Raw genomic sequence first — 13,752 nt, forward strand, 5'->3', positions numbered from 1 at the left:
AAGAAATGTAAATATATTTGATGAATGTAATCGTTGTATTGTGAATTATTGGAACTATCTAAGTTTATAAATATTTTAAAAAAGAAAAGCGTAAGGGCATATTATTACATTCCTGTTCTTAACTTGTACAGGCACTATTGGAAGTTTGCAGTTATCCATACCGGCCCCAGTCAGACCACTTGTCTGAAAAGAAGCTATACACTGCTTTCTGATATTTCCTGTTTTTGTTTTCTCTTTTTCCAATTCCTTGTTCCTTTGATGGATATGCAGTTATTTTAGGATGCTTCTGACTGCATAAGTTGCTTCTTGCAGTTTTTACACAAACAACAAAAACATTCCATTTTCCTTTCTTTTTAAAAAAAAGCAATCTTCTCATTATGTTCCTTCTTTTCCAAACGTAAACACATTTCCAAACCATGTCCCTCTTTTCAGAACAAACAATTATTCTCAGTCGGCAAGAGGTAAAACACAGGATTCTGTTGACACTATTGTTAGGTGAAAAAACAAATGGAGAAACTCAGCAAGTCAAACAGTGCTTTTATGTAGCAAAGGTAAAGATATGTCACCAACGTTTCGGGCAAACTATTTTTCCTTAGTTTCTTTATCTTTTTCTTTATTTATAAGTGGCACCGTCGTAGCAAAAGTTCTCTTTTTCAATTTCAGACTAGACTTAGTTAGACCCCCTTAAATCTTTGTCTCTGGTATTGGATCTGTTTCAATGTACACCTTCCGTTCAAGGAAATCTACCTAAATGCTATAAAGGTAGCTCTTTGATCAAAATTTTCCTGGAAATTACAAGCCATTCTTCTCCATCTATCTACATCTGGTAGGGTAATTTATCTAAGATGATTCAGATATCACCAGGTACTTCAAGATCATGAATATTGTCGATACCTTCCATGGCATTACAACATTCTCTTAAAAAAAGCATATATGCTTGTAAAGCCTTTACATCATTTTATTGATGTCCATTTAAGATCCTCATCTATAAAAGCTAAAGCAATTTGATACTTGTTGCCAAAATGCTGCTCCAGGTCTGTCGAATCCTCTTTCTGAGGACATATGTTGACAACCCTTTACAAGTTCCTTTGGCTACATTTCCAAAACACAAAGACAACATCCAGCATCTTGGCACTGGTTTTCAATATTGCATCCAAAAGATCTGATGAATGTTTGGTACTGAAGTGGGTCACCATCAAAAGCTTGAATCTCCTTCTGGAGCAAAGAATACTGGATCAATGATGCAGCGATTTAATTTTTTCTTCTCATGGGTGATAGTTCTTTGGTTTGTTCACTGCCTCTTGTAGCAGATAATTTACCTGAAAACCTCATGTGTAGGTTCACCCATTTTCTGATGCTTGACTTGAATGCCAAGGAAGCTGCAGCATTTGAATAAACCCAGGCTGCAGCTCTGTCAGTGGAGGTTACCACTGGTACATGTAGCTTGGCTACACAATGCTGGAAGGATTTGTCCTTGAACATGTATGTTTTACCCATAATACTAAGACAGCTGTCTTAATAATTGGTTTAATTTCCTGTGCCTCTTTCTTAAAATAATTCCTTACCATTATGCACTTTAGATAATCTTCTTGAAGCACCAGATACCTCTGAACCTTCTAGTGCATTTGACTCTTAGTGCAATAACAACTCTTCCTTTTCTCAATTCCAGCTGCCCCTTCCCCCTCCGTAGCCACCCCTCCCCCACTTCCTCTAGCTCAGCAGTTCCCAACCTTTTACTTTCCACTCACATACCACTTTAAGTATTCCCTATGCCATAAGTGTTCTGTGATTAGTAAGTGATTGCTTAAGGTGGAATGTGAGTAGGAAGGGAAGGTTGAGAATCACTGCTCTCGACCCAATTATTACTGAAATATTTTCCTTGAGAAAAATTGTCATTGCCCCATTTCCTTTGGAATTATGAAACTGTGCACATAACGAATCAATTTGGAATGGTTTTCAAACTTTTTCTTTCCCACATACCACCTTAAGCAGTCCCTTATTAATCACAGAATATTTATGGCATAGGGAATATTTAAAGTGGTATGCGAGTGGAAAGTAAAAGGTTGGGAACCACTGCTCTAGCTCTTCCAAAGTACATTTATCCTTAAACCGTTCTTGTTCTGCATCAAGAGTGGCCTTTTCAACTCTTACTTTTAAATGTGTTGATGTTGTAGTAGAAACTTTGGAGCTTGAAACAGAAGAATTTCTTTTGCTTCTCTTGCTTTCAATACTTGATGCACTGTCACTTGATTTTATTTTGTCCTGCAGGTCATATGTTGCCTTCTTACCTCTTTCCCCAATTTGAATTGTACATCTGTTGCATCTTCAGCCTCTGCTTTCTTGATCCTTTTCATTTTCTTCTTCATCTTTTGGTACACATCTTCAGCCATTTCCACATTGCCGTCTTCAACTTCAGTCGTTTTTTTCTGCAATATCTTCATTCCCGTCATAAAAGCAGTCTTGGTTTCTTCCCTTGCCAGATTCAGTCTTGCAATAAGAACACTTGTATCTGGTTTCTGTTGGCTCGGTTTTTCTCTAAGATCCGCAACCTTCATGTCGCTCCTTAACAGCAAGCTCAACAGCTGAATCAGCCATTTTTACGCATCTTGTTCCACTGTTCTTCGAGCCCACACAACAAGAGCCAAATCGACAATCCCCAATAGACTAGCAGCTGCAAGATCCAAACTGTGTTCAAACTTTCCACAAACACACTCAAGCCTACCGCTTCTGATGGCTGGAACAAGATGCTATTAACAAACACGTTTCCACCGCAGCATCCATCAAAATAGCGCAGATTTTCAAGAAATGGCTTCATCAATGTGATTATAAGACACTTTGCTATTAGATTAGAAACGTTTAACCCCAACTCAAAGCATTTCTAAGATGTCTGCCATCTTATTTTCAATATCAATCTAAAGCACAGAGAGACTGTTTTCTATCTTCTATCCTTCAATTTTCTGTTCCTAGCAATAAACCTTCATTGACTAAAATACAGCAACCTTGATCCAATAGTCACTTGAAGGCGAGGTGAGACACTTATTTGTGACACATTTCAAATCCAAATGTATTTAAATCCTTTATTTAACATGTAAACTGGTAATCATCATCTTTTTCATTTGATGAAATGACTTTAAATAACATCTGCATGAAAGCTCCATGAATACAGAGTAACATTTATGAAGATGCCACGTTTATTATAATATTCTGAAACTCCTGATTCACGACATATACTACCGTGCATGCTCCAACCTGCACTCCAATACACAAATGCACTCTGCATACTCCAGCCGGCACTTTAATATAATGTCCTGCGCATACTCCTGGAACTCGCGCATGCGCACAAGAACAAAGATGGCCACAGAAAGCCAAACAAACTGGGGATGCCTCTGACAACCACACAGGGACCAACGGGACTCCTACCAAAAAAGTAAACAAATTACACATTTTGGCTTTGACACGTTGTGAGCAGATTAAAATTAAATTAAAATGTAGACATGATGAAAGATTTTGCATTGATGTGTGGTATACAAGAATGACTACTGAGCTCCTGGTGACATCTGGCTGAAGTACGACTGATTACCTGAACTGCAGAATGGACTTCAGGAAGCTCTTGTCCTTCAATGTGACCCCTCTGCATTGCTAGTGGGATAAACTTCTTGAAATAAGCTTCCAACTGATCATCCCGAAAGGTCCCTGTGACAAACTCATCATCTGTTGGAATAATTACAGTAAAATCATTCACAACCAGACACCTATAAACGGCAAAAGTACAGGTAAAGAGAACATTTTTAAAAATATTTTGAGTCATTTTGGTCTACAATAGACCGACCAAAAATGTGAAATAAATTTACAAAATAAAGCACAAATAGCAACCAGAAGGAAATGCAAAGATTTTGAAAGAGATGTAGTGAGTGGAAAAAAAGGTAAAACTGATAATCTAGTATCTGACTGGCTCAGTATTTCCATACAAATTCATTGGAAAATTTATTCTACTAACATTTAAAAACAATGCAAACTAGAAACATCCTGGAGTATTAACTGCAAAATATCCAAACATACAATAATCACCTTCCATTTTTTTTAAATTAGAGCATTTATATTTCACATTTTCTTTCTTTGGCTTGGCTTCGTGGACGAAGATTTATGGAGGGGGTAAAAAGTCCACGTCAGCTGCAGGCTCGTTTGTGGCTGACAAGTCCGATGCGGGACAGGCAGACACGATTGCAGCGGTTGCAGGGGAAAATTGGTTGGTTGGGGTTGGGTGTTGGGTTTTTCCTCCTTTGCCTTTTGTCAGTGAGGTGGGCTCTGCGGTCTTCTTCAAAGGAGGTTGCTGCCCGCCAAACTGTGAGGCGCCAAGATGCACGGTTTGAGGCGTTATCAGCCCACTGGCGGTGGTCAATGTGGCAGGCACCAAGAGATTTCTTTAGGCAGTCCTTGTACCTTTTCTTTGGTGCACCTCTGTCACGGTGGCCAGTGGAGAGCTCGCCATATAACACGATCTTGGGAAGGCGATGGTCCTCCATTCTGGAGACGTGACCCATCCTACTACTTAATTATCATATCAAAATAGAATAGTGACATCCTTATGCACACTTACCTGTAGATTCTTCTTCCAAACTTGCCAGTGACAAGAGTTTTTCATCTTCCAACAAACTAACTAAGCTGTCACTATGTTGCCTTAGGCCGAGTTCCTCCTCGGTTTGTCTTGTGGCAAGACGGTTCCCAGATTCCCTCATGGCTGCACCCTGGTGGTTTAAAACAAACTGTTACGTATTCAGGTTTACAGTAAAGCTCTGATAACCTGGCACCAGTGGAATTTTGGTGGTGCCTGACTAGCAGATTTTTATGGACTGTTTAATGTTACATCTTTTAATACCCCAACATAATTTTATTTCACTTTCCTCTTGTTTGTTAAATTTTAACATTTTCACTGAACCAAATTGAAGTGAGTCTGATTGCAACCACAACTGTTTTTCCCCTAACCTCCAGTAATCCCATATCTACAGACCCATCATGGAGTATCACAAACACCAATTGACAAAGGAAAATTGAAGGATAAAGCAGAATTGGCAAACGCCTCTGGTACTTCTGAAGTTGGGGAGTGTAATCATGTACTTATAAGGGACATTGTAAAAGAATTGTTCCAAACATCTTCCTATAGAACAAGAAAACTCAATTTTAATTTTAACATTTTCCAGAAAGGTATTAAAAAGATACAGGGACCTTGTTTGCACATGTCAATTGATTACTTGGTTTTCAAATCAACTTGGTGCTTGTAGTAGAAAGAGGTAATAGATCACTTACTGTGAGAAAGAGAGACACACACACACACACACACACACACACACACACACACACACAAACCAAAAAATGTTCAATAGCTACCCTTCCCCATCTCAAATGGCTTTGATTAATTCTTTTGGTCAGGTGAATAATGGTCTTCATTTAGCTTTTGCTCTTTCTGGCTATTTTCATCTAAGCTGAAGAGCAGCACCACCTTAATGCATTCTTAAGCAACAGATTCACTGTCTGCTGCAAGCTTCATAATGCTCAAGTTCAAGAATCAACTTTCACCTTATTGTCATTGCAATAAAATAGTGTCATATTACATAACTTTGCATTTGCATGCAGACAGATTCGGCCTGAAGCGCCTTGTTCAGTGAAAGAGAAGCAAAGAGAACCACCCCCCAAGAGTCAGAGTGTCGGTAGATTCACCTCCAGCACTTCCACACACAAAGTCCAGTCCAAGCCATTGGCAACCCAAGCTCCAGATCCGAACCTCAAACATGATCAAGAACTTTTCAGCATCCCGGTTCCCGATACCTGGTACCTCTTCAGCCAGTCTCCAACAATCCACAGCCCAACGCAAGTGTCCTGACAGCAGTTGCCAGCAGTGAGTTCATCGGCTCGAGTCGTCAGCAGCCCCCCCCTCACACGCTGGTCTTTCTGCCACAGAGCGCCTCTCTCTGGTTTGCCGCCGTGGCCACTGTCCCATGTGTCATCTCCTCGGTTTCTGCTTCTCAGAAAAGGGATGGTCTCCCCATTTTATGGAGCCCTGCACCAGCCCTCCCTGGAGTCTGCAAGCCCTTACGTCTGCACCCCCATCTTGGGCACAGATCCCGTGGTTGTGGAATTTTAAATAAAACTACCGTTGGCTCCTTTGACGGGCCGTTCAAAGTTTGTGCAGAGCTGACGGCAGTTGACTGGGCGCTGTATCTCCGCTCCTGGTGCCCTGTGGGTCTGCACCATTCTCCGACTTCACTTTCCCTCAACTTTACAAAAACTAATTCTGCCGCGGCTGAACTATTTTGTAGCCCACTTAGCCAACCCTCAAAATTACACTCAATTTCATGCAATGGTTTCCATTTCAAATTGCATACTTGAGTCAAACTGACTGCAATACAATTTGCTAAAAGTAATTTACAACAGCAAACTGAAACAAATGCAGAAGGAGAAATTTAATATGCTCAGAAATTCACTGGACATTCCATTCTTCCATACGAGCGGCTTATGAATCCATTTTCAATGCCAAATTTGAAGGTGCAAGAGACTAAAAATTTTTAATCAATTTCCAGTAACATTTCTGCTAAAAATGTTGACCATTTGCTAGTTATGTCGAAGTGGGAAATCAAGTCTTCCAAATGGGCATTTTCCAAGTCCAAACTGAACAAGGATTTCAACAATTTCAAATTAACAGCCTTTCCAATATGTGTCACAAGTGGGTGATTCTGAAGAAATGTCAACTTGCAACGTGAAGGTTGTGACAATCTTTCCATAGATACTGAGAATTCCTAGAAGCTTGTGTTTGGTTCAGATTGCCAACATGTGCAGAATTTTACATCCAATAGTTCCAGAACTGATATTCCTCTTTTGTTATTATTCACCTCCTTCTATTGTAAGCTTCTCCAGTCAGATTAACTAGGATTAGCAAGGTTTCAACACCCTCTCTCAGCTGGTACTACTACTTATCATTCAGCCTCCCTTAAGCCTAACCCTATCACAGGCATTGCCCAAGTTCATTGCAACTCTCTGATCTTCAACTGAAAAATGTGGATTCTATGGATGGCATGGTTGGTGTAACAGTTTGCACAATGCCATTACAGCACCGGCAATCAGAACCAGAGTTCGAATCCCTTGCTGTCTGTAAGGAATTGGTATGTCCTCCACATGTCTGCGTGGGTCTTCTCTCTGCAGGCTCCAGTTTCCTCCCACCATTCTAAACATTCTAGATTAAATTGGGTGTAATTGGGCAACACAGGGTCGTGGGCCGAAATGGCCTGTTACTGTGCTGTATGTCTAAATTTAAAAAAAAAAAAACTTTACCTGATAGATGAAATGTCATTTACTAGAAACATTAACTGATTCTCTTTCTCCACAGATGCCGCCTGATTCACTGAATATATCTTCTCATTTTAAATTACTTGAGATAAAGTAGATGATGATTAATTTCCTAAAATAATATAGTATAATATAAAACAGTAGTAAAATATCTCCAAATACCTCACATCTTTGATTGTTGGTATTCTCAGTCAAAGTATTTGACCCAGAAGAAATCTCTGCAAAAGCAAACAGTTAATTTCTTAACAAATTTACAAATATGTCAATAAACATGGTTTATTCCTAAAAAGTTCAGTTTTATTTGCCATCTATACAGAGCTGACAATAAACTTTGTCCTTTAAATCCTGCAATTTCAATGGTGAACATGCACCAAAATGTAGTAAATAATGAGGCGATTTGGTTTGGTGGATTGTGTCAAACATATCAGTGGGCAGACACAAGTCATTCTGGACAAGGTCATCAGCGAATCAACTTTTTTAAAAAATATATAAAAGTTCCCGGTATTACTTTTACCTGCATTACCAAATATTTTACAAATTAATTTAAGAAACTTGGACACCATGATGGATGGACTTGTTTTCAAGATCATTTGCCCAACCTTAATTATTACGGTGATATACCTTAATTACTTTGACCAGTGGGTTCACCGTATGTTGGAGCACCAAGTTTTGTAGATTTGTAAAGTTTCAGGCTAAACGATCTTAAGTAGTTAGCATCGAGGACTCCGCATGGAAAGCAGTTGGATTTAAATCCAAGTGTAAATACATGATGATTCAATCAGTGACTAAACATTTAAAAATATACCAACATCAAGTTTTCAATATCTGGCATCCTCCTATTACCACTGCTGATGTAACTAATTATCATGAATGTTCAGGAGTAGCAAGATATAACAAATGACACCACCTGCTGCATACTTAGGGGGAAGTGTCATTAACCTACCAAATTTTAAGACTATTTTCAGTGGACTATTTGATGCACAATAGCTGTGAACCAGGGCAAATCACTAATAATAAAATTGTTTCCATACAAGAGTCGATAATTTGGCTCAGTGAGTCAGGTCAATCTAGTCAGTCTGTTTGAAAAACACATTTTTCTCAATAGCATGGACACAAAGTAATTAAACAAAATACAATAAACACAAAACAATGTCGTGCCGACCTTTAGACCCTGCTTCCAACACAACCTTCCACTTTAAATTCCTCCATATGCTTGTCAGGTAGCCTCTTGAAATTCACTAATGGACCTGCCTCCACCAGTGACCCAGGTAGTGCATTCCATGCACCAACTACTCTCTGGGTAAAAGCCTGCTCCAAAATCTCCCTTGAACTTCCCACCCATTACCTTTAAGCCATGCCCTCTTGTATTGAGCAGTGGTGTCCTGGGAAGGAGGTGCTGGCTCTCCATTCTGTCTCTTCCTCTTAATACCTCCATCATATCTCCTCCTACTCTCCAAAGAGTAAAGTCCTCACTCCCTTCATCTCTGCTCATACTCTCTAAACCAGGCATCATCCTGGTAAATCTCCTCTGCACCCTTTCCAACACTTCCACATCTTTCCTATAATAAGGTGACCAGAACTGAACACTCCAAGTGTGGTGTAACCAGAGTTTTGCAGAACTGCATCATTACCTAGCAGCTCTTAAACTCAATCCCTCAACTTATGAAAGCTAACATCCCATAAGCTTACTTAACTACGCTGTCTATCTGTGAAGCAACTTTCAGGGATCTGTGGACATTGACCCCACCCTAGATCCCTCAGCTCTTCCACACTACCAAGAATCCTGCTATTAACTGCACTCTGTCATTCCAAAGTGTACCATCTCACATTTCTCTGGACTGAACTCCATCTGCCACTTCTCAGCACAACTCTGCATTCTATCAATTTCCATCTGCAATCCTCTGCACTATCCACACCATCACCAACCTTTGTGTCATCTGCAAACTTGCCAACCCACCCTTGAACCTCTCATTCAAGTCATTAATTTTTTTTAAAAAATCACAAAATGCTGAGGTCCCAGAATCAATCCTTGAGGGACTCTAGTAGAGACAACTCTCCAATCTGAATGTACTCTCTCCACCATTACCCTCTGCATTCTATAGGCAAGCCAATTCTGAATCTACATGGCCAAGCTTCCCTGGATCCGATGCATTCTGACTTTCTGAATAAGCCTACCATGTGAAACCTTGTTCAATGCCTTACTAAAATCCATGTAGACCACATTCAGCGTACTACCCTCCTCAAAGAACTCTATCAAGCTTGTGAGATAACATATAACATAACAATTACAGCACGGAAACAGGCCATTAGGCCCTTCTAGTCCGCACCAAACCAAACACCCCTCTCTAGTCCCACCTCCCTGCACAATGCCCATAACCCTCCATCTTTCATAAAGCCATGCTGACTGTCCCTGATCAGATCATGATTCTCTACATGCCCATAGATCCTATCTCTAAGAATACTTTCCAACAGCTTGGCCACCAAAGAAGCAAGGCTCACAAGTCTATAATTATCTGGACTTTCCCTACTACCTTCATTGTACAAGGGAACAACATTTGCCACCCTCCAATCATTCCCATGGATAACAAGGACACAAAAATCCTATTCAGAGGCTCAGCAATCTCCTTCTTTACCTCGTGGAGCAGCCTGGGGAATATTCCATCAGGCCCTAGGGACTTATCTTCCCTAATGTATTTTAACTGCACCAACACATTCTCTCTATGTATCAATATGCTCTAGAACATTTACCCCACCCATATTGTCCTCACCTTCGTCAAGGTCCCTCTGTTTGGTGAATACTGAAGAGAAATATTCATTGAGGACCTCACCAACTTCCATAGCTTCCAGGCATATCTTCCCATCTTTATGTCTAATCAGTCCCACCTTCACTCCTGTCATCCTTCTGTTCTTCACATACGCATAGAACACCTTAGGGTTCTCCTTAATCCTACATGCCAAAGCCTTCTCATCCTCCCTTCAAGCTCTCCCAAGCCCTTTCTTAACCTCCTTTCTGGCAAATAATATTTCTCATGAGCCCTTCCTGTTTCCTATATCTAACATACGCTTCCTTCTTCCTCTTTGACTAGCTGCCTCACCTGTTTCGTCAGCCACAGTTCCCTTTTCCTTGACCCAATGAGACAAACCTATCCTGAACCCAGTGCAAGTGGTCCCTAAACTTCCTCCACATTACTTTCGTTCTTTCACTCTTGAGCATCTTTCAAATTTACTCTTCCTAGTTCCTGTCTCGTCCCTTCGCAATCCTTCCCCAATTAAGCATTTTCCTATTTTGTCCGTTTTTATCCTATAGGCGTGCTGAAGCTAAGGGAGTTGTGGTCACTCTCACCAAAATCATCCACTTCAAATGGAATACAATTATTCCACTTTTTTTTTTTAATTTCTCCCTTGTAATTCATATTTATTTTTGGTTACAAGGGCTTGGTTAATTTCACTAAGAACTAAGAACCTTTCAGCAGTATTACAAGTCACCTTTAAAGAATGTGTATACATGGTGACTCCAAACATACCATCTGGATTTTCAAGAGATATCCTGGACTGAACACCATATTTGTGATTTAATTGGCTTGATGATCCATGACGTGGATTTACTTCTAATGTAGAAGAATCAAGTTCATCCATACGCTTTTCCACAGAGATACAATGGGCTCCAATGAATTCATTGAGACTTTCTCTACCAAAATAAATGAAATGACAGTGACATTTTTATGTGCATCACTTATATTGAAATATGAACATGTTATAAACCACGATCAATTCAACAATGGTTTATCCTTGCTCTAATACTGTACAAAGCAGCAGACAAAACATTTAATCTTATGTCAATTATACATTTCAACTCCAATTACAGATCAAAGTAGAAACTTCCAGAAGATTGACATCCTACAGTTAAATGCAGCAAGTTTGCAATTGCACCAAATTTTACATTATTAATTGCCTATACCATTTACATGAAGTCATTTGTTTTTGGTGACTAGAATACACAGGATTATGGTTTCTTTATTTGTACATCATTGAATCCGAAGGGCCATTTGCTGTGCTTTATAATTCCAAATCACTTCAAGTCCACCCAAGTCTTGACTGTGGTCAGACAACTTAACTAAACAAATAATTCTGAAGCTTTTGAAATACAAGGCATTCCACTTGTGTTTCTAAAATATGGTGATTTAATGCTGGCAAACTCAGTTCAGGGAAAATGTTTGTGACTTTAGTTCTAATTCTCATGACACCTTCAAAACATTTCATAAAATATGAAGATTAAAAAGAATGAAGAAAAACTAAAGTATCTCAGGAGGGTCAGGCAGCTTTAATGAAGGGAATGGACAGTCAATTCTGTCATGTCCAGTCCATTCCCTTTCTTCAGACTTTCTATATACTGGAATAAAACTACTCATGGGGTTAAAGAGGATATCACAATGAGGATCCTGAGGGAAGGTGGCAGAACATTTTTCAGACAGGAGGCGAATGCACACTGATATGACCCACAAGAGTTAGTGCTCTTTTGTAATCGACATTACATTAGTTTTGCTTACGAAAGAGCAGAATACAAGCTTGCAGATAACAAAAAACTTTCAATTGCAACAAAGACAGTTGAACACCAGACATCAGGAGATTGACAAATTGATCAAATGGACAGAAAGATGGACATGCAGATTAAACTCAGAAAATTGCCAAAGTTATCAGCCCTACATTTGTCATTTTCCTTAACAATTTTATGGCTTTATAAATTAGCATTTGTTTTCATAATACATCCAGCTTGGTATGACCAGATACTTACAAATCATCTTTGAAACTAAGGACAAATTTTTTACAAGTTTCAGAATGAGAAACACGAGGTGGATGCGAGTCCACAGCAGAAAACTGTTCTTCTTCCAAATATGAAGCTTGAGAATCTGGAATTCTACAAGAAAAATATAAATTCATATTTAAATTGCATACATTTCTGAAATAAACCCTTTTTTACCACCTTCGGTCAGTAAATTTTCAAATTTAGTTTGTCTAGGTAATCTTAAACCACGTCCAAAATTATCTAACAACAAAGCTCAATCTGGTAATAAGTAAATAACGTATTCGAGGCAATTCCATACTTTTCTTTAAGTCTGTGAAATGAAACAAAGTACCCAGCTTCATAACAATCTTCCACCAATTTAATACCTCTGTTCCCATAATTTCAAAAATTGATTATTCATTGAAAAGGAAAACAATTTATTCTGATACAAAGGAGCTTTGGCCAAAATTTTATCTTCGGTCCCTATAATTTGGTTTTTATTATGCCATAGCTTCATTAAATGTTTTAACACAGGTAAATTATAATTTTGCAAAAGTTGATTTTCCATTTATAAATAAATAGATCTATTCTTTGTTCATGGATCTGGACCATACCAAAAGAGTGATCTACTTCAAACATTCTATTAATAAATTTTAATTGCGCTACACCATAATAATTTTGAAAGTGAGGTAACTGCAATCCTCCTAAACCATATTTCCAAGTCAGCTTTTGTAGCAACACCTTTACCGATTTACCTTTCCACAAAAATGTCCTCACTAGTGCATTCAAATCTTTTAAAAAGAAAATTCTGAATTTTACATGGTATCAATTGAAAAAGATACTGTATACGAGGAAAAATATTCATTTTGACAATTTACAACGCCTTATTAAAGTTAGTGGTAAATCTTTCCATCTATTTAAATCATATTTAATTTTAATTAATAACAGTAGACAATTCAAATCATATAAATGATAATTATCATCAACAAATATTCCCAGGTATTTGATTTTATAAGACCACTGAAATTTTGTAACCTGTTTACAAGCTGAATAATCTTCAGTTGCTAAAGGCATTATCTCACTCTTGTCCCAACTAACTTTATAGCCTGACAGCCTGCCATATTGCTCCAACTGTGTTTGAAAATATCCCAATGACTGCATAGGATGTGTAAAATATATTAAAACATTATCTGCAAATAAATTTATTTTATACTTGCCTACATTCGCTTTAATATTATTATCTTGCCTAATCATTTGACCCAATGGTTCTATTACCAACGCAAACAAAGCTGGTGGCAAAGGGCACCCCTGTCCAGTCAATCTAGATAATGTAAACGAAGAAGATATTTGTCACCACCCTGGCTGATGGGTTTTTATATATAAGCCGTATAGCTAATAATTTGTCCCCTCAAATAGGCTTTCAATGCATCCCATAAAATGAATTTGCATCACACCGATTCTTCAATTATTTGCAAAAAAGATTTTATGTTCTCTCAAATATTTAATAAATTCAGGTTGTTTCAACAACAATGTATTGAATCTCCATCGATATGTAGTTTCAACCCTTTCCGAACCAATACAAATAATTAATAGCAAAGAATGATCAGACAAAATTCTACTTTTGTATTCAG

At 38.5% G+C, this 13,752-nt stretch overlaps 1 protein-coding gene across 5 annotated transcripts in view; it reads right to left on the minus strand.

Moving 5' to 3' along the window:
* The window catches only part of cep192 (centrosomal protein 192), a 172,429-nt gene that overhangs the window by 138,187 nt on the left and 20,490 nt on the right, over positions 1 to 13,752 (minus strand). For all 5 annotated transcript variants that reach the window (XM_069922469.1, XM_069922468.1, XM_069922467.1 and 2 more), the window contains exons 3-7: positions 12,131 to 12,253; positions 10,863 to 11,026; positions 7,501 to 7,556; positions 4,598 to 4,745; positions 3,581 to 3,711 (exon numbers count right to left, since the gene is read on the minus strand). In XM_069922469.1, the coding sequence (XP_069778570.1) occupies positions 3,581 to 3,711; positions 4,598 to 4,745; positions 7,501 to 7,556; positions 10,863 to 11,026; positions 12,131 to 12,253 (622 nt within the window). The remainder of the gene's footprint in view (positions 1 to 3,580; positions 3,712 to 4,597; positions 4,746 to 7,500; positions 7,557 to 10,862; positions 11,027 to 12,130; positions 12,254 to 13,752) is intronic.

The sequence above is a fragment of the Narcine bancroftii genome, chromosome 2 (assembly GCF_036971445.1).
Source record: "Narcine bancroftii isolate sNarBan1 chromosome 2, sNarBan1.hap1, whole genome shotgun sequence".
Taxonomy (NCBI): domain Eukaryota; kingdom Metazoa; phylum Chordata; class Chondrichthyes; order Torpediniformes; family Narcinidae; genus Narcine; species Narcine bancroftii.